Source organism: Carlito syrichta, unplaced genomic scaffold (genome assembly GCF_000164805.1).
Source record: "Carlito syrichta isolate Samal-C Ts95f unplaced genomic scaffold, Tarsius_syrichta-2.0.1 Scaffold289056, whole genome shotgun sequence".
In the NCBI taxonomy this organism is placed as follows: Eukaryota; Metazoa; Chordata; class Mammalia; order Primates; family Tarsiidae; genus Carlito; species Carlito syrichta.
The window spans coordinates 10,684-29,718 of record NW_007233152.1 but is presented as its reverse complement, the minus strand read 5'-3'; the positions used below and the strand labels follow the sequence as shown (position 1 = coordinate 29,718).

Below are 19,035 nucleotides of genomic sequence, written 5' to 3'. Positions count from 1 at the left end.
CTGTGTCCTTCATCACTGTGCTTCCTTGCACTTGGCACTCTGCCATCTATCACAGAGCCATTTCTGCTTGACCACCTGATTTCCTTGGGGTCTCCAGGGAAATGCAATTGTCTCCTCAAGGACAGTCCTTCCTAGAAGACATGAAGACTTGCACTGACAGCCAGCATTAGGAAGGGCTTTAGGAAAGCTCAGTACCTATAATTTGTGATCCACAGCTTAGCATAGTTAGAATGCTGAGCAGGAAGCTTTTGTTCACACCTTTAGAGCTCATGGCTGATGAGGAGGTGGTGGGCCAAGTGAATGGACAGAGGGATGAGACAAGACAAATGTTCCAAAGAGTGAAAACTGCTGATGCAAATGCAGCTGGAGGAGAACTTCCCTGCCTGATAAGAAGGTGCAGATAATGAACGAAGAGATGTCCGTGGTGATGACAACAGCTTACACTCACTCTGGGCTAAACAGGGAGCCACAACAGTCAGCCTAGCTGACAACGTGTCAGTAATGGGATGCATGAGCCCCCCATGAATATTCGGAAACTGGTCATCAGGATGGGCTCCCAGAAATGGCCGGTGGCGGGATGAGATGGGTCCATGGACAGTACCCCTTCTTAGCCGTGTGAACTTGGGCAACTGAACCTCTCATGCCCATGCCATGGCTCCATGCTTGTCGTGTGCAATTGACAACCGCTCCCACAAAATCAAGGTTGTTATGATAATTAAAAGAGCTGATATAGGCAAGATGCATCTGCATAATGTACAACACAGCTCGACGCATGTGGGTTCCTCCTGTTGTCATTACTATGGCCGCGGTGCCACTGATGATTTTCAACCGCGGGAAGGCATCGTCTTCTTTCTGCTAGTCACTGTGGGATACCAAATGCCTTGCATCTGTCCCTGAGGGCAGTCAGAAGCCAGTTCCAGTCCTGGACCCTGGGGCAACTGTACCCGGCGCCCTGGCGAGCGAGAGCAGACGCAGCGGAAGAAGCAGCGAAAGGGGAGAAGTGCAGGGCGAAAACGGAGCGAAACGGAGACCCGGAGACGGGGGCGAGAGGGGCAGCAGGAAGGGAAATAGCTCCCGGCGGCGACGCAGAACACGCGCCCAACGCGAGCCCTCTCTGCGCTCCTTGGGCCTGGGCTCAAATTCAGGGCTGCTGAACTGTCCTCCCCAAGGCAGGTCTGGGTGTCAAAAACGCAGGAGCAGAGGGTTGCACTCTCCAGCGCCGACCGCCGCCCGCCGCTCCGCTCCCTTCCGAGCTCGCTCCCGACCCGACCCGCGATTGGCCCGCTCTGGGCTGCAGCCGATTGGCCCCCAGCAGCCGGGCTCCGGAGTTTAAAGAGGGGGCGGGGGCGCGCTGCCCAGCAGCTTCGCCGTCCCCGCCGTGCGCCCGTGGCCGACCCAGCCTCGAGCCGCCGCGCCGTCGCAGCCGAGCGCACGGCCTCCGGCGGCCCGCTGCGCCCGGAGTGTCCCGCCTCGGGCCGTCACCCACCCGCGGCTCGCGAACGCGGGAGAGGAGCTGGGCAGGCGCTGTCCAGCCCGTGGCCGGGCACAGCCGTGAGGGGTGAGGCGCGGAGACGTCCTGGCGGCCACCATGGTGGCCACGTGCCTGCAGGTGGTGGGCTTCGTCACGAGCTTCGTGGGCTGGATCGGCATCATCGTGACCACGTCCACCAACGACTGGGTGGTGACCTGCGGCTACACCATCCCCACGTGCCGCAAGCTGGACGAGCTGGGCTCCAAGGGGCTGTGGGCCGACTGCGTCATGGCCACGGGGCTCTACCACTGCAAACCGCTGGTGGACATCCTCATCCTGCCGGGTAAGTCCCCAAACCCTGCAAGCGGCTGCTCCTCCCTGGTCCTCTGGGCAGACCGGAGCGGAGGGGACTAGACGGAGTTCACAGAGACTTGTGGGAGCGCAGAGACCTTTGGGCACGCTTTTGACACCTCTAGCCCCCCGTTGTGCTAGAAGAACCAGGCGACCCTGGGCTTGTAGCCCAGAGCTTGTAGAAGAATTAGGCAGCCCTGAGCTCTCTGGGCCTCAGGTTGGTTTGTTTGTTGTTTGCTTTGGGCTTGTTGATCTAGAATTTGGAATAACAGTGGTAATTTGGCCAGCAGTAGCACTGACCAGTAGCGCTGAGAATGTAGTGAACTGAGACACGAAGTAGGAGCTCAGTTCGTGTTAATTACTGCGGCCGCCGCTCCCCCCGCCCTCCCGCCGTCTCCTGGGCTGCCCAGTCCTGGCCTTTCCCTGGGCGCCTTGCTTTCCCGTTAGATTCCGTGAGAAGTAAAGAGCAAAAGGCACACTTCCAGACGATGTGAACAGATGCAGGCTGTGCCCCGTCCTCTTGAGATGGGCGAGGCGCCCTGACCAGATTAAGGTCCTTCTAGCTCTGCCCGCCCCACCGGGAGCGCTTCCCGTCCCAGGACGTCTCGGGGCTGCCCAGTTTAGCAAACCCCAGGTCGGTTTATATCCCGGGGCCTGTCTTATCTCCCAGCCCCCCACGTCTAACCCCCGCCTCCGTGGTCCAACTCTCCAACGTGGTTCCTCTCTCCAGCTCCCTGAATTGGGAGGAGCACGCGCCCCTCGGAGGGCAGACTTCCTGCCCCCAGATACCGACAGCGGCGCCGGGGGTCGCGCACCCTCAGCCCCAGCTATGTCAGAGACTGGGGAGGGGAGGTAATAATTGACAAAGACAAGCTTTCGGTCCTCTTGGCGCTGGCCAGGGGCCACATCTTCACTTACTGCCCTGGGAAAACATTCTAGGCGACAGTTTCCATTCAGATTCAAACCACAAGCCAGTGGGGCAAATGGCGAGGTGTTGGCAGCCCCTCGGTTTTCAGCCTGCAATTTCCCTCCTGCCGGGAAGGCTTATCCCACTCTGGCCCCAACAAGGTGGCCTTCTGTGCCCTTAGCGTTTGTGGATTGTGCACATTTAAAAACTGTCCTGGATTCCTTAAGATGGGGAGAAACCGCCCCTAAAGGTGCCAATGGAGACTCCGCTCCCCCTTAAACTTTCCCCAAGTGCCTCCTATTTCCCAATCCCAGCTGTTGGAATCAACTTCTCTTTCTTCCTCACTGCCCTAGTACTTGACTTTTATCCTCTGCATATTGTATCTTGCTTTTTGTTCGCTGTGAGTCAGCTTCTCCCAGTGTGTTTTAAATTCCTTGAAGATACAGGTGGCATCCCGTTCTCTTTGCATCCTCTGGGTCTGGCATGGCGTATGGCACACAGGAGGTGCCCAGGTGCTGGTCAGACTTGCTTTACGCTATCTTTCCTTCATGTTGGACTTTCAGAGGGAAGAGAGGCCCAGGAACCCAGATCTGGACCCAGTTTTGGTTAATGCTTGCGTTGGTCACCTGGGCCAGACTCTGGGATCCAGTGTTCACAATGTGAGTAGTTTGGAATGAGCTGTCAACCTCAGTGAAACCCATTGTCCTCTTTTAAGAATTAAAATCAAACCAGCACCTATCTTTCACAATTATTTGAGGATCAAATGGGATAAGAAGTGTAAACTTCCTTTGAAGTAGTGAATGCTCCATAAATGGTAGCTATCATATCTTATTGAAAGCTAGGCATTTGTAGGGATGCATAAAAGCTGGGTATTTTAGGGATGCATAAAATTTCTCTTTGCTTCCTTCTCCTGAAGTTAAGTTTACTGAGCATTCAGGATCAAGTGGTTTGTTTTCAGAGAGCAAAGGCCATCCCCCACAAGGGGAGTGCATTTTAGGGATATACTAGACCATTGGGGCCTAATTTTGGGACCTAATCCTTCCTGCTTCTCCCCTTCCCTCACACCTTGGGTGGGAACAGGAACAGTTCTCCATCATTTGACATCCGTATATGGCCTTGGCACTTTAGCAAAGGGACAGCCAGTGCTATGAATTTCAGAACCTGTTGCTAGTTCCTTGCCTTCTTTGTGTTGGCCCTGACTCTCCTAAAAATCACAGGAGTATATTGTGGCCCATCTCTGGGGGAGTCTTCAAGTCAATAGCTACTTGACTGATTATTCTTTATTCTGAAAAGCTGAGATGGGTAGTGTTTGGAAGAGGCCCTTGTAAAGTCTGCATTCTGGCAAAACAGATCTTGCTGAGAGACAATGTTGCAGTTGGGTCCTTGTGCACAAGGTAGATGTATGCCCTTCAGGAGTCCCAAGTTACAGAGGTGCCTTTTAAGCAATGATAGAATGTTGGGGAAGCATGCCCAGGGCACTGTGGGTGAGGCAAGAGATGAAGCACAACCATCTATTGGGGGCAAGGATCCATGAGGACAGCAGTGTATAGGGAGATAGCAAAGAAAAGAAGCCTGAGTCTTAGTTTAGCTTAGGTTGGGGCCAGGCACCATCCATAGCCAATGCAAATTAAAAGCTTATGGTTAAGACAAAATCACTTCTTTCACCTGGAGATAATAGTACCACACTGATGCAGACTAGTCAAACCAATAATAATAGCTAACCTTTTTTCGAGGATTTAGTGTAGGCACTGTTTTGTGTACTGCATGAGTTAACTAATTTAGTCTTCTGTAGAATTCTATCAGATACATAGGTATTATTTTTACTGTTACTCTAGAGATGAGGAAGATAAGATGCAGTAGTTAAGTAACTTGCCCAAGGTCACACAGGTAGAGCAATCAATAGCAGACTGGAACCAATATAGACCATCACAGAAGACTTCTGGGAAGATCTGAGTTTTCACCTTAATTGTCACAAGGTGATGTGAATGTAAATGAACTCTTGGCCCCTTCATTTGCTTGGCCAAGTGATCTTAAACCAGGGATCTCATCCCCCTTTTCCTTGCTAAATTGCTTTGAAAATGGAAAGTGCTTAGTGATTTAGATAACATTTGGCACATTCTAGGTTTGGAATGGGGCAAGAGGGCAGCAGGGTTGTGATACTAAACTCCTAAGAGGTAGAGCTCAGGAAGAGCCATGGTCTAACCCATCCTATTCACTCTCTTGTTCCCAGGCTATGTGCAGGCTTGCCGAGCCCTAATGATTGCCGCCTCTGTTCTGGGTTTGCCGGCCATTTTGCTGCTGCTGACAGTTCTTCCTTGTATCCGGATGGGCCATGAGCCTGGTGTGGCCAAGTATAGGCGGGCTCAGCTGGCTGGTGTTTTGCTCATTCTGCTGGGTAAGACAGATTTCTATATGGTACCTAAACTCTGAGTGAACCTGATGAATCTCAAATCTTGAGGTTGCTGCTTCATGTTTTAAGAGAAATGTGAAAGGAAACCAGGCAATTTCCACTGGGGAATAGAATACCATGATCTGTGTCCCTTTATATTTCATAGACAGTTTACACAGAAGGCTAAGTTGGTGCCTGTGGGGTTACTGAACATAAAAATAAGTGTAAAAAGAAAAGAGGGCAGAAAATACCTCAGGGAAACACCAGAAGGACAAGGAGACAGCTGTGTGGCAGCTCTCGGATTTCACAGTGGAATCCCTCTTAGAACACCAAGTCCTACACCCAGGTCCTACAGCAGATGGATTGAACCGGAATTATCTGGGAATCAGGGTGAGCAAAGATATTTTTGAAAACTCTCCAGGTCATCCTTATGTGCAGCCAAGAGTGAGAGCCCCAGTTAATACATAAAGAGAGAATGGAGGCGGGCAAGAGAATGTGAGTTGAAGGTGGCAGACCACTAGGCGACAATCCAACCTTTCCTCAGTAAGTCTTCATTAAGTAAGCACATGGGCCAGGCACCAGGGTAGGCACCGGGGGCGGGGGGAGGCAGTCTCTGCTTTGAGCATATTTGGACCTCTCAGTAGAGTTCAATATGTGCTCGTCTAGAAAAGGTATGTAGGCTGTGCACACACCGACAAAGGCACCTAACCCAGAATGGATGAGTTTCAGTGAGTTTTCAGAGCAGTGGAACCCAGTGATGAGCCCTGAGGCTTGAAATGTAGGTGGTAGGTCATGGATTGGTGAGGAAACACAGTCCAGGACAAGGAAATGGCTTGTACTTGTTCATTTTTACTGATTGCCCCTATACAAAGAGGCCTTTTTTCTTGGATGCTAATTATTTTAGTGCATTCTAGATCTTTTTTTGTTTTGTTTTTCTGAGTCAGAGTCTCACTCCGTCGCCCAGGCTAGTGTGCAGTGACACACTCATGGCCACCCCAGTGTCAACCTGTTGCATTCTGGCTATCCTTCAGTCTCAGCCTTCTAAGTAGCCAGAACTACAGATGCACGTTAACATGCCCAGCTAATTTTTTATTTATTGTAGAGATGAGGTCTCACCAAATTGCCCAGGCTAGTCTTGATCCCACAGGCTCAGGCAGTCCACTCACCTCAGCCTCCTAAAGTGCTGGGATTACAGGCTGAGCCACTGAGCCCTGCCACTAATAATTTAAATAGAACACCAGCAGTCACCAATACTCCCACTGATTCATTGTAGCAGCTTTGTGTTTTTTCTGAGTTGCAGTCTCACTCTGGCATCCAGGCTGGAGTGCAGTGGCACATGCATGGCCGCCGCAGCCTTGACCTGCTGGGCTTCGGTGATCCTTCCACCTCAACCTTCCAAGTAGCCGGACTACAGGCGCACACTACCATGCCCAGCTAATTTTTGATGTATTGTAGAGACAAGGTCTCGCCAAGTTGCCTGGGCTGGTCTTGAACCTGCAGGCTTAGGCTATCCACTCCCCTCGGCCTCCCAAAGTGCTGGGTTGACAGGCTGAACCACCAAGCCCAGCCAGTACATTCTAAATCTTAACAGAGGATATTAATTAAGTGGCTCTTGTTGAAAAGTAAATATGTGAGTGAGGAGAAACTAGTCTGGATATGAGTCAGATATAAAGTCACATCTCCTGAGACAAGAAATTCCCATCCCCAAATTGGCACTTCAGATCATGTGCTTGAGAGGCAAGGGGAAAGGGTGAGGCTCTGTTTGGTTTAATGCCACTTAGTAGTGGTCACTCTCCACTTGGAAGCTCCTCACCCATTGTGACACTGGTGAGGTATGAGGACATGAGAGGTGGGGAGCCATTTTCCATTTTCCAGTATGCACAGGGATAGAGGTTTGCAGGGGCTTGTGATGGTACAGAGAATACAGAGGGGTGTGTGTGTGTGTCCACATAACAGGAGTGAAAAGACTACTGTAATCAAAGGATCTGGTTGTGGAAATTTTGATTCCATCCACAAAGAATGTGTGTGTCCATGCCACCTGAAATGCATAATTAGAATCCTGCGTTTTGTGTAACTTACAGGCACCCCTCTTACAGTGCCTTTGACAGTCGGATCTTTGTGTACAGTTACCTTTCCAATGGGAAGGCCAAGGCTCTACAATAAACTGTGTCCGCAGAATCCCAGTGAAACCCTTCTCTCTCCAGACACTTGCTGTTTGCCCTTTTCTCACATTCCAACAGAAGCCCGGGAAGGCTCTCTTGTGCCCTGGGGATGATAGGACCAGAGGATGGGTCTGTGGTGTTAGGTGCTCATCCTGAGAAATCCTGGCCTTCCATGTAAGAGTCCCAGAGTATCCACAAGTAAGAGAACACATTAGAACAAGCAGATGCATTCTGTGGAAAATAGAGGGATAAAAGCAGGGTATTATAGATAAGTTGGGTTTTTTAAAAAAGCCCTAAAGAAAACCGAATTGCTTAGTTGAATAACCAAGGTAATTAAAAAAAATAAAAATAATTAAAAGCAATAAGTGGTTTGAAACTTCCTAGCTGAGTTAGTTTTATTTTTCTTTTGAAGGTGGGTTGGTATAGGTAAACAGAATCGCAGATGAGGAAAGTGAAATGGGACCAGGTAGTGGGTGAGTCCTTCAGTCTCTGCCTGTCTTTTGTGACACAAAAGGGGTTATGGGGCATTGAGTGATCTGACCCCACCCCATGGAGGCTTTACCTTTCCAGACATGTACCATTCAGGTGAGGATTCCCTCATTGTGTTTTATTTCTGATATCGTCTACTCTCTGCTCCTGTCCAAATTTACCTCTTGGTGAGTTACCACTTGCCTTTGGGTTGAATGTCATCTTGACTGGAACTAGCTGGCTTTGGAAGTATGAAGCTCATTGTCCTAATGGTCGCCCCTGCTGATCTCCTTGAGGTCTTCTCACCGCAGAGCCCCAACACCTGCCTTGTTTTCCTTTTTTGACAGCGAGCTGGAGGAGCAAGAGACAGTGAAAATTCACTTTGTGTGACTCTGAATTGGTTCTGTCACTTTTGGGGAGAAGCACCAGGCCTGTGCTGGGTCCTGAGGAACACTGGATAGGGCACCAGCTGAGATGTGTTTGCTGACCTAAGTTGATGAGGCACCCTAGGATTTGGGGGTCTGGGAACTGGACACAGTGTCACAGTTAATCCTGGCATGGGAACTGAGAGCACTGTTCATTAAAATCCATTTTTCCTGACCTTGAAAATTTGTAATCATTTTTCTGAAAGCTTACCAAAATTATATATGTTGTGCAACAGCTTCATCTTCTCAACAGTCTGAGTTTAGTGGTATGAGGATTTGGTTCCTGCTGTGGGGAAAGAGATAGATAGGATGCTGGCTTCTTAAGTCAGACAAGTAGCACAAGGAATAGCAGGCTTCTCAGATCTGGGATGGGTCTGGGGCTAATTCATTTGTCTGTGGCTTTCCAAGAGTCCCTACCAAGGCAGGAGATGCCTACACCCAGAGTTGTCTTATCTTACCAGTTGAAGTCAGACACAACTGTACTGAATCTCAGATCTACTACTTTCTAGCTGTGTGGGTCAGTTACTTAATGTCTCTGATCCTTTCTATAAAGTGAGAATAATGCCTATTTCTCAGGTTGATAAGAACAGTGAAATGATGTATGGAAATTATTTAGCATGGTATGTGGCACATAATAAGTTCTCGATAAATGGCTGCTGTTATTGTTATTGTTGGTTACAGGAAATAGCTAACCCAGAGGGAGATTAGGTATTCTTCCAATCATGTCTAATTTCTGTGGGGTCATCTCCACCCATGGAACTGGTGAGAGAGATAACAATCTTCTTCTGGAAGTACCACCTTGGATTTTGGCCTAATAGAAATATTTCCTTTGTTTACTTTGGAGAAATCATCATGTGGGATCAATAATTGGAGTTTTTTGCTTATTCCAATATGAATTCTTGCTACTTTGTTTGGGTGTTTTTAGGGACTAGAGTAGGGAATGGAAGAAAAGGAGATGTACTTCCTAAGTAGATTCCTTTCATCTTTTCTTTTCCTTTTTAAAAATCTGGTCCTAGGAACCATATTTGCAGTGGAAAAAGTTGTTAAACATGCAACTTTCAGATTAATAGTGAAATTGCAGTCAAACAGATGGTGTGTTCAAATGTGGAACATACTGCCAATGTTATGCACACAGAATCAGAGGCCCTATAGGAGAAAGGAATCCCTAGGTGTGAAATAAAAGTCAAGCCCTGATCCCAGGGCTTTAAGAGAACAGCTTAAAGATTCTCCAAACTCTTTAGCTTTATACAAATAAGTTCATAATCTAAATGAAACTTAATATGGGCAATGGAAAAGATGATTTAGTATGATTGTTGCTTAAAATGACCTCATCAGTAAAATTGAAGACATTAACTTCTTTATGAGTTCCTCCTGTCTCTAATTCTGTGACTAAAAAACAATAACAAAAACAAATAACCATGAAGCTGACTTTAAAAAGGGAAATGAGAGGAAAAGATAATGATGCATGGAAATAAAAGGAAAATGTTGAAATCAGGCCAGGAAAATAATCTACTCAAATATTCCATGGATTAAAAATCATAGCTATGTTTTTTAAAGTTAAGATCTCAGGGAATAACAAATAAGAGAAAGAAAAATCAAAAATGTCTAGTTTCAGGTGATAAGAAAACAGCAAATAAACCTCCTATCAACAGCTGATTAGAAATCTCATTGTTTGTTGCCTAAACTGACTTCTTTTTGAAAAGCTAAAGTTATTACTAGTTAGGTCATGTGATTATAGTAGAATTGATTACAGAAGACAGTGTTCAATTCATTGTAAAATGCCAAATGGAGGTCTTTAAAAACATTTTATTTGGCTGGGCATGGTGGCACACTCCTGTCATTCCAGCTACTTGGAAGGCTGAGGTGGAAGGATCGCCCGAGCCCAACAGATCGAGGCTGCCGTGGCCATAAGCATGCCACTGCACTCCAGCCTGGGCAACAGAGTGAGACTCCAACTAAAAAAAAAACAAAAAAAGCAAAAACAACATTTTCTTCACACCTCCCTACACCAAAGGAGGAGAACTCGTGGGATGAAGCCCTGTGAGTCCCGGGTCCTCCTCGCCAATGACCACGGCTGACATGCTTCGCCTTCCCAAATCTCTTCTGTTTCTTCCAGCCCTCAGATTTTTTGGCAGCCAATCTCACATATCACCAATATATAACTTAAGTGATTTTAATGAAAATTTGTGCTTTTTGCTAGAAATGATGCTTTTAATAGATTTTTCAGTGGAAAGTGACAAAGCCTGAACAAGATTTGTTCAGTGGAAGAAGGAAGAAATGTCAGTGTCTGGTGATCTTGCCTTTCTTTGCCCTCTTATCTAGCTGTTTCTCTTTCACTCTCTTAGTTGTTACCTCCAAAGCCAAATACACCTGTATCAATTTTGTTTAGCTTCATTGCATTTGTTTAATTCTGTATTTCACCATGTGTCACCTAAACTCTACTATAAAGAGATTAAAACTACACTTCCATTTCATTTCTCTAAAATTGCCTTCTCAAATATTGTCTCTTGGTCATGTCAAGATCATTGCTAACTTTTAACAAGGGTGTATCTTATCAATTAAACAATGCATTGTATTACAGTATTTGAAACTTGTTCTCAAAAGAGATGAACAGTTTTATTATTTGAAGTCAAGGAATTGTACTTATGAAATGACCAAGTCTAGATGAATCTGTGTCTGCAAAATGAAGCTTTCCTCCTCCCCCTTCTCCTCTTCCTTCTCTTTCTCCTTTACGGCTAAAACTATCCCTAATTTTTACTTTCTATTTTCCAACAACAGATGGCAGATTCTCCCCTGCCTTGTGCACTTAATGATTGCATCTTAAGGTGAAAGAGGAGAGAGACTGAAAAATCTGAATGCTAAAATTATCCTGTCTTGTTTATAGAGACTTAATTTAAAAATAAATTCTGGTTATATAAAAAGAAAAAAATTCCTCTATCTTTCTTCAATTTTCTTGTCCTTATAGGTAACTGTGACTTTTTAGGAATAGATTTTCTTTATTTTTTTCCCAACAACAGAGAAAACCATTCCAAACTCATTTTGGGGGATCTGTAAATAGAAATCAATCCAGTAGGCCTTCTGCCTTTAAGAAAGCCAAACATTGTTGCCAGTCCTATTACTATTTTATTTTATTTTTTAGTTAAGTAATGATTTGACTTGCACTTTTAATTTTACTGGTCAGAGCATATCTCTTTCTCCCATCAAGCCATTGCTGAAATTAAGTAAATTCTCCTGTTTTGGTTTCTAAACATTTTTCATTTTGAGTTCAGTTGAAGGTCACTGTTTGCAGTGAGCCTGACATTTCCTTTGGTGTTGTGTGGTCTTCTGTTATTTTTTAGTGATTTTGATGTGGTTCATCTTTGAGAGCCACAAGAATTCCACCCAAAGTTCATTTGTCAGCTAGAAAGTAAAGATCCTGTTGGTACTCATTTGCCTTGGTTTGCATGAATTATAAAAGAAGGAAATCTTTACTGAGGTAAATGATGAACTTGTGACTTTTAAGTGTGTTCAAGTCACAACAAAGTTTTATGTTTTGGAAGTCAGTTTTGGTGTGTATGAAGAGGAAGGTAGAAATGAAATGAGGCTACCCCACATTCATCATCCATCTGTCCACTCACGCAGCCCTATCAGGTTCATTGTATAAATGTTTAGATATTTTTCTAATGTTTCTTTTTTCGAAAAAATTATGTTGGAATAAAATCTAACAAAATTCTTAAAACACTCAAAACTGAGACTGATGGTTACTGATGGGGATATTGAACCTGATTCTTTCCCTATGTGAAGATAACCTTAAAAAATTAAATGAATTTAGTGGCAGTCTCCTGTCTTATTCTGTAAAATCTATATAAAGTCTGAAGGTTAAACTTATACTAGATGTGGGAAATGCTTTTGTGCTTGTACACGAGTGTAAATACGAAGCAATCGAAAAATACAAAACTTAATTTGAGCTATGAACTCTTTTGAAACCAAATTGTTTATAGGGAAGATTAGTTGAATTGAACTAAATGTTTGGGAATTACATTTTTTTTTTTTTTTTTGCTTTGGAACTAAGCTTTTCATTCCCCTCCTTTTTTCTCTAAGCAAGGCTGGATGTTTGGAAGACCTTGCTAGGCTAATGTTTTTCCCAGAGCAGAGCCCACTTTTGGAGTCAGGGTGTGTGGCTTGGTGGTGGGTCACTATGAGGAATCTACCCCAGTTCTCTCTGGTTGAGACACAGTAGCAGAGGACTTCTGTCTCCAGTCCTGGTAGAGAAAAAGTTTTTGATAATAGCTAGGCAGTTCTCCAGGAGTGCCTGATTTGAAATTCATGGTCAAAGAAAGAAAAAGAAAAGGACCTTCCCACATATCTGAAGCTTTCAAAACCCTGGTGGGAAAGGGAGGATTCGGATAAATACCAGTCTTCTTGAACACTCTGTTCTCAAAAAAAACACATCTCATATGAAAGTATTCCTGAAGCTGGCATGATTGTGCTTATTCTTTAAGAAAAAGAAATCTATTAGCATATGGACAGATTTTAGCTTCTTAATCTGTGCACCAATTGATGGAGTGAATTTAGGCTGTGAAAGACCCAATCTGGGCAATTCAAACCCTCCCAAATACACAGTCTTCCTTCTGACTTCCACTTGGAATCTATACTTTTTTTAGGAGTGCAATCACATCTATTTATGTGTAATTTATACCCAGCTTGAGGGGGTAGGCTGTGGTCAACAAAAACCTATGTTCCAAACTATACAAAATCCAAAGAGATAATTTAAAAGGTCTTTCATAATAGGTAAGACAAATCTTTTTTTTTTTTCAGTTTAGAACTAATTAGATTTGAGTGTTTATATTAAAGAAAAATTATTTTTCTTATCTGTGGGCATTTAGAATAAGTTAGAAAATCATTCAGCGTGAGTAGAAATCAGAAAAAAATCTTGCTGAGTTGAGAGTGACAAGGGTACCCCAGATGGGAAACATCAGACTGGCAATGCAATCTTGAATCTGTTGACAGCTTTTGTGGTGAACAATTGAAAACCTTATTAGTATTATTTTTGCATCTGCCAACTTTAATGAGCAATCTAAACTCAAATTTAAAGAAGTTATGGAGTTACTTTGTCTAGAGCTGTGTAGTTCAGTACAGTAGTCACATGTGGTCAAGAAAATTAAGGTTAATTAAAATTCAAAATTCAATGTTTCATCTAACTGGCCTCATGATAAATGTTCAATGGTCCTGTGTAGCTGTGGTTACCACATTTGGCAGTGCTGGTCTAGAGGTTTAAAAATTTGTTTAGGCTCCTTCCTGCCCTTGTTTTGTAACTTTGCTTTTAAAGAGGTGAAGAATTAAATGATATAGAAGCTATTTTTTTATCTTATTCTATAAATCTAAATGTGAAGGTAGACTGGTGCCAAGACCATAAATAAAATTCTTCCATATTGACCCATCACAACAAATACCATCACCACAGAATGGGTGAATTCTTTTATTCTAAAGACAGTTCATTTGTGTGTTGGGACTTTGTGATTATGAATAAATAGCATAACAGAAACTCTGACACTTATCTGATACTAAACTTTTATCTGGCAATATCCACCACAGCAAGACAAATTACATAGCATTTCCAGGTCTTTGTAATGTGAATTGACCAAATTGAAAAAATAGAGAGGAAAATTGGGTGGAAAACTGAGGGAAAAACAGAGTGAAAAACCATCTTGTTTTTCATCTCTGACAGCTCAGGTCATTTGGTCATTCAGCTGATATACATGAAGCATATATTATGTGCCTGGTAGGGAGCTAAACATTGAGTTTGCAGGCATAGGTAAGATAGGCCCCCACTTTCAAGTAACTCGGAGCCTGGAATAAAAAATAGACAAGATAATTATTATACAACTAGGTAAGTATAATGATAGAATTATAACTGTAGGTATACGATCATGATAGACAAGTAAAATACAAATAAATACTTTGTTTGAACTTAGGTTTTTACATTGGAGTTCTTTTGTTTTTGCCACCTGTTGAATAAAATGAGGACCCAGCAATTTGACACAAGCTTTTCTTCAGTCTATTCTATAAATGGCTATAGAGGGAGCAGAGCTTTGTGTGTGAGATTTTTGAGCTGGTGGCAGTCACAGGTGTGTGTGTGTGTGTAAAGTGAGTGGGCATGCCTGCCTCCTTGGCGTGTGGTGGGTGCGCCCAGTCACAGTCTCTCCATGTTTCTCCAGCTCTTTGCGCCATTGTCGCCACCATCTGGTTCCCTGTGTGTGCCCATCGCGAGACCACCATCGTGAGCTTTGGCTACTCCCTGTACGCAGGCTGGATCGGTGCTGTGCTGTGCCTCGTGGGTGGCTGTGTCATCGTCTGCTGCGCTGGAGATGCCCAGTCCTTTGGTGAAAATCGTTTCTACTATTCTTCTGGTTCCAGCTCCCCAACTCATGCTAAGAGTGCCCATGTATAAGAGGGCTGCCCAACTGCCCACAGAGGTGCTGTAGATAGATGCTGGGCCTGGGGCCCTAGGTTTGCTTGCCACAGTGTGGGGAAGTCCCCTCCTCCTGCCAGGCTCTAAAGCCAAAGGTTAGAAAAGCATCCTGTCTGGTATTTTGTAGTCTTAAACCCCACCCCCTTCCTCCCTCTTTTGGTTTCCTTAAAAGAAATCCCTAGCTCAGATAATACTCATACAATTTTCTCATGGTATTGCCCACTATTAGCATTTTCTTGGGCATTTTTTTTGTTGTTTATTAAAAATACATATATTTTTTGTTTCTCTCTAAATTTCAAATGCCTTGCAAACATTGCTGAGTTGGATGGGGGTGGGGAAAAGAAATAAAAGACACTTTTCAAACTGTTACACATGACAATGGGAGCCTCATAAAAATGCCTCTCTGTTTCCTCCCTCCTCTTCAGTTCCAAGGTCATTTACTTATAAGAGATAGAAAAAATTAGAACTAGAGACATGGGATGGAGGAGGGAGGGAAATCGTGAAACTTCCTTTCTGTGGGAAAGTTTCCCTTTTCTAAGTTGAGGGCAAGAGGTGGGGATATTTTTTAGTTTGTGATTTTACATTTATCTGTACATACTTTTCCAAGATTGATCATTTTTATAACCATGGTTTTCCTGAAATTCTGAATTCATCAATATGAAGGAAATGAACCAAGTAATATTAATTATGCAATAAATAACAGTACAAGTATAACTTAAACTGACATTCCACACATTTTCAATTTCCAGGTGTGTATGATACAGTGTTTAATCCCACACTTTCATATGCTTCAACTTAACTCATTGGTAAAGCTTTTTTCCCTTTTTCTCTCTGTGTTCATTCTGTTAGCTATCTTGAGGTGATGTCATTTAACCTAAATTGTACTGTTGAATTTGGCTTTACGGGTGTAAACACTGCAAATGTATCAGTATCTGAGACCCCAAACTCTCCAAACTCTGATGGTGCATTTTGTTCTTTAAGTGAAATCTGTGCAATAAAATAACAGACTGGCAAAACTGGCCTTTGATCTTCTGTTGCATCCAGAGGTATCACTGTTGATTTTTTAAAATCATATTAATCTCTACAGTTAATTTATAGGGAACTTGATTAGTGATTCAAGGACAAGTCATTCTGCATTGCCCTGGATAATTTAAAAGTTATATTTTATTCACTGTACCATGATGGTAATGTGTGGTCATAAAAATGTAACCTAGAGGCTCTCATTTAAGAAATCTTGGTTTCTTAAGTGGAATGACTATGGCATCTTTAATTCACAGGTAAATGGACAGCAATCAGAAACCAAGTTCTAAGCACTGTGCACTTAAACTTCTTTATCTACTTTGATCACGTAGTAAGAGAATTGGTTAGCTATAAAGGGAGAATTAAACAAAACTATTTCACTGGATTTTTAAGTAATTATATCTAAATGCATTTTGTTCAGACATATACATGATGCTTGGAAATTGTAGACACTGGCACATGGAGTTGATTTTGTTTCCTATTCCAGAAACTTCATCAAGTTATGGGCCTACTCTAAGAAAACAAATCACCATCTATTTTGGCAGACTTTTTCCAAATGAAATGCTCATTGTATTAGCTTACAGTATAATTGGCAAACATTTCCTCTTTGGAAATATACTTTTGGGCTGATCGTTTTGCAGAAGTTGCTGTACATTAGCTTGTAACCTGGTGGAAATTATTTTTAAATTACTCATACAGAAAAGACAATCTTTCTGTGAACTAAAGCATTTGCTTAGCTATAATATAATAAAGTTTTTCTAAGGATACATCCCATGTGACTATATTGGAGGACCCTCCCTACCTCACTAAAACTCGTCAGAGTGTAAGAATCATGAACATGAATGGAGTGTAAAGCATTTGGGGCAGTGAGAAAGCAAAACTTGAGGTCTCAGGTTCCCCTTCTTCACAATCACCAGCTTGAATCAGAATCCTCATCAAGCAGTTCTCTTCCCCTATGGACGCATTTGCTTGCCAGCTCCTTCCCTGAGGATGCTGCCTGCGTTCTCTCATGAGGGGTGCACTGCATGAGCCCCACTTTTCCTTGCAGCTTACTGTTGCCTGACTAGTTAGGGAATCCCTTTCTATAAGCCATGACTCTGACATTGAGATTTTTCATCAGTTTGAGGAGGAGATGCCGCTCTAGAACAGCACTGGCCAGGGGGAACGTGATGCAAGTCACACCCATAATGGAAAATCTCAGTCGGGCTCGGTGGCTCAACCTGTAATTCTGCGCCTTGGGAGGCTGAGATGTGTGGATTGCCTGAGCCCTTGGGTTCGAGACCCGCCTGGGCAACTTGGCGAGCCCTCATCTCTACAATAAATCAAAAAAATTAGCCGGGCGTGGCAGCGCCCACCTGTAGTTCCAGCTACTTGGAAGGCTGAGGCAGAAGGATCGCCAGAGCCCAGCAGGTCGAGTCTGCGGTGGCCGGGAGTTGTGTCACTGCACTCCAGTCTGGGCGACAGAGTGAGACTCCAACTCAAAAAAAATAGAAAATCTCAGAAAAGCTAAAATAAACAAGTGACTTATATTGATTTAATTTTAACTTTAATAGATAGTATTGGATCCAGCACATACAAAATATTATTACTTCAATCAATGCAATAGCTCCTGTTCTTTTTGTGTTAAGTCTTCTGATTCCACTGTGTATTTTGCACTCACAGCACATCTCGGTTTCCACTAGCCATATTTCAAGTGCATCACAGCCACATGTGACTGGAGGCTTTTGGGTTGGTTAACACAACTGTGGGACTGCAGTTTCTGTCTCAGTAACCAAGAGTCGATTATGTTATCTGCTCTCAGAGTTCCATCAGAACTTAGCAATTACAATTGATTAAACTACCAATCTTTATCCAGGTGAAGACAATGACTCCCAATCACACATAAAATGGCCGACCTAACATGCACCACCAAAGTCACAAGGAAAAGGGAATTAATGCTGTTGAGAGCTCTTTATGTCAGGAACTGCACGCATTTAATCCCCTCCACCAGTCCCCATTTTATAGATAAGAAAAATAGGATGCAGGGAGTTTAGGATGTCATTGTCATATAGCCACTATATTGAACTAGAAAAGATTTAAGTCTATCTAACTCTAAAGCCTGAATTCTCCAATTTAAGGATCATTGCTAGGGAATCAGGCAAATTGGAGATTCAATCTCTTTACTCCCAAAGATTTGGGTTGCCAACCAAAAATGTGCATTTTTATTGTGTACTCCCAGTGATTCTGACGAGGGGGTCCCCACACTGCATTTTGAGAAACAGTGAACAGAAAGTATCCTTTCTCGTGCTTCTCTGTAGTGTAGCTAATTTGCTTCCTCCTCTCCTCTTTGATGGTCATTGCAGGTGTGATGATTTTGATAGTTACAACTTCATTCACCCTTTTTAACCTTTCAGAAGAGACCACATGCAGGGCATTTGTGGTCTGAAAATGAACCAGTCCTACTCATGCTTACAAGAATTTGCTAGAAACCAAAGTAGGGGAAAGAATGCTTCAAGGGAGTTCTCTGAATCTAGGAATGTTAGTTACAATGACAGTAACAAAAAAAGAAGAGTGTGTCCTTAAGGAATACAAGTTACATATTTGTGCTGGATTGGTGATTTGGGGTAACAATAAAACAAGGTTTGGTTGTATCTCGCCCTTTTTTAAAATTAAATAAAATCTGCATGTCAGTGTTTCTCTATACAATGTACACAATGTGAACCACAACATCTTAAATGTTTGGCAGGACATTCATGCTCATGACATCACAGGCCGGGAGGACAGGGAGGCCACTGTGGGGCTAGCCCTGGGGAGAGGTGGCATCAGTGCTGCCATTGAGATGTCCCCACAAAAGAGTGTGTGACAGCCAGATGTGCAGCTTAATGGAGACTGAACCAGGATTGTGGGTGGAACATTGGCACATGCTGCTTTTGGCTTGAATAGCAGTGCTTGAGGAATCTATATTTCTCTACCTCACGAAGAATCTCAGAGCTCAGGCTTTGTGGCTTGGTGGCTGGGGGAGGGAATGGAGATGGAGTGACTTGTCACTGTTCCATGCCCCATTGTTGAGATGGAAAATGTGCGAATGTTAAACCATTTCTAGAGGACTGTGGAAGGTAAGAATTATTTACTCCCTACATCCAAATGACCTTCCAAATAACAAAGAGCACCTGACTGTCACAGTTGGGGGCTTTCTTTAATTAAAATGTTATCTCTCTATTTCTCTTATGTTGAGTTATACAGCTGTGCTTTTCAAACTGTATGTGTGCATACAGATCACAGATCTTGTTTAAATTAAGATTTTAATTCAGCAGGTGTGGGGTAGGGCCTGAGAGTCTGCATTTCTAATGGGCTTTCAGGGGATGGTGACATTGCTTCTCCTAGACTCACACCTTGGGTAACCAGTCTCCAG

At 43.7% G+C, this 19,035-nt stretch overlaps 1 protein-coding gene across 2 annotated transcripts; it reads left to right on the top strand.

Moving 5' to 3' along the window:
* Nucleotides 1–1,395: 1,395 nt before the first annotated feature.
* CLDN11 (claudin 11) lies at nucleotides 1,396–15,640 on the top strand. 2 transcript variants are annotated; one of them, XM_008054106.2, is made up of 3 exons: nucleotides 1,396–1,814; nucleotides 4,960–5,124; nucleotides 14,371–15,640. In XM_008054106.2, the coding sequence occupies exons 1-3, from the start codon at nucleotides 1,589–1,591 to the stop codon at nucleotides 14,601–14,603; spliced, it is 624 nt and encodes a 207-aa protein (XP_008052297.1). In that variant the 5' UTR covers nucleotides 1,396–1,588; the 3' UTR covers nucleotides 14,604–15,640. The 2 variants fall into 2 exon arrangements, with proteins under 2 accessions (XP_008052297.1, XP_021566132.1); XM_021710457.1 differs by lacking the exon at nucleotides 1,396–1,814 and adding an exon at nucleotides 3,808–3,917.
* Nucleotides 15,641–19,035: the final 3,395 nt, after the last annotated feature.

What these genes read in the sequence shown, in the direction of transcription:
- CLDN11 (XM_008054106.2), top strand. Translation starts at nt 1,589, where the DNA reads ATGGTGGCCACGTGCCTGCAGGTGGTGGGCTTCGTCACGAGCTTCGTG. An exon ending in GGACATCCTCATCCTGCCGG is followed by an intron (nt 1,815 to 4,959) that starts GTAAGTCCCCAA and finishes TCTTGTTCCCAG; the next exon opens with GCTATGTGCAGGCTTGCCGA. An exon ending in TGTTTTGCTCATTCTGCTGG is followed by an intron (nt 5,125 to 14,370) that starts GTAAGACAGATT and finishes ATGTTTCTCCAG; the next exon opens with CTCTTTGCGCCATTGTCGCC.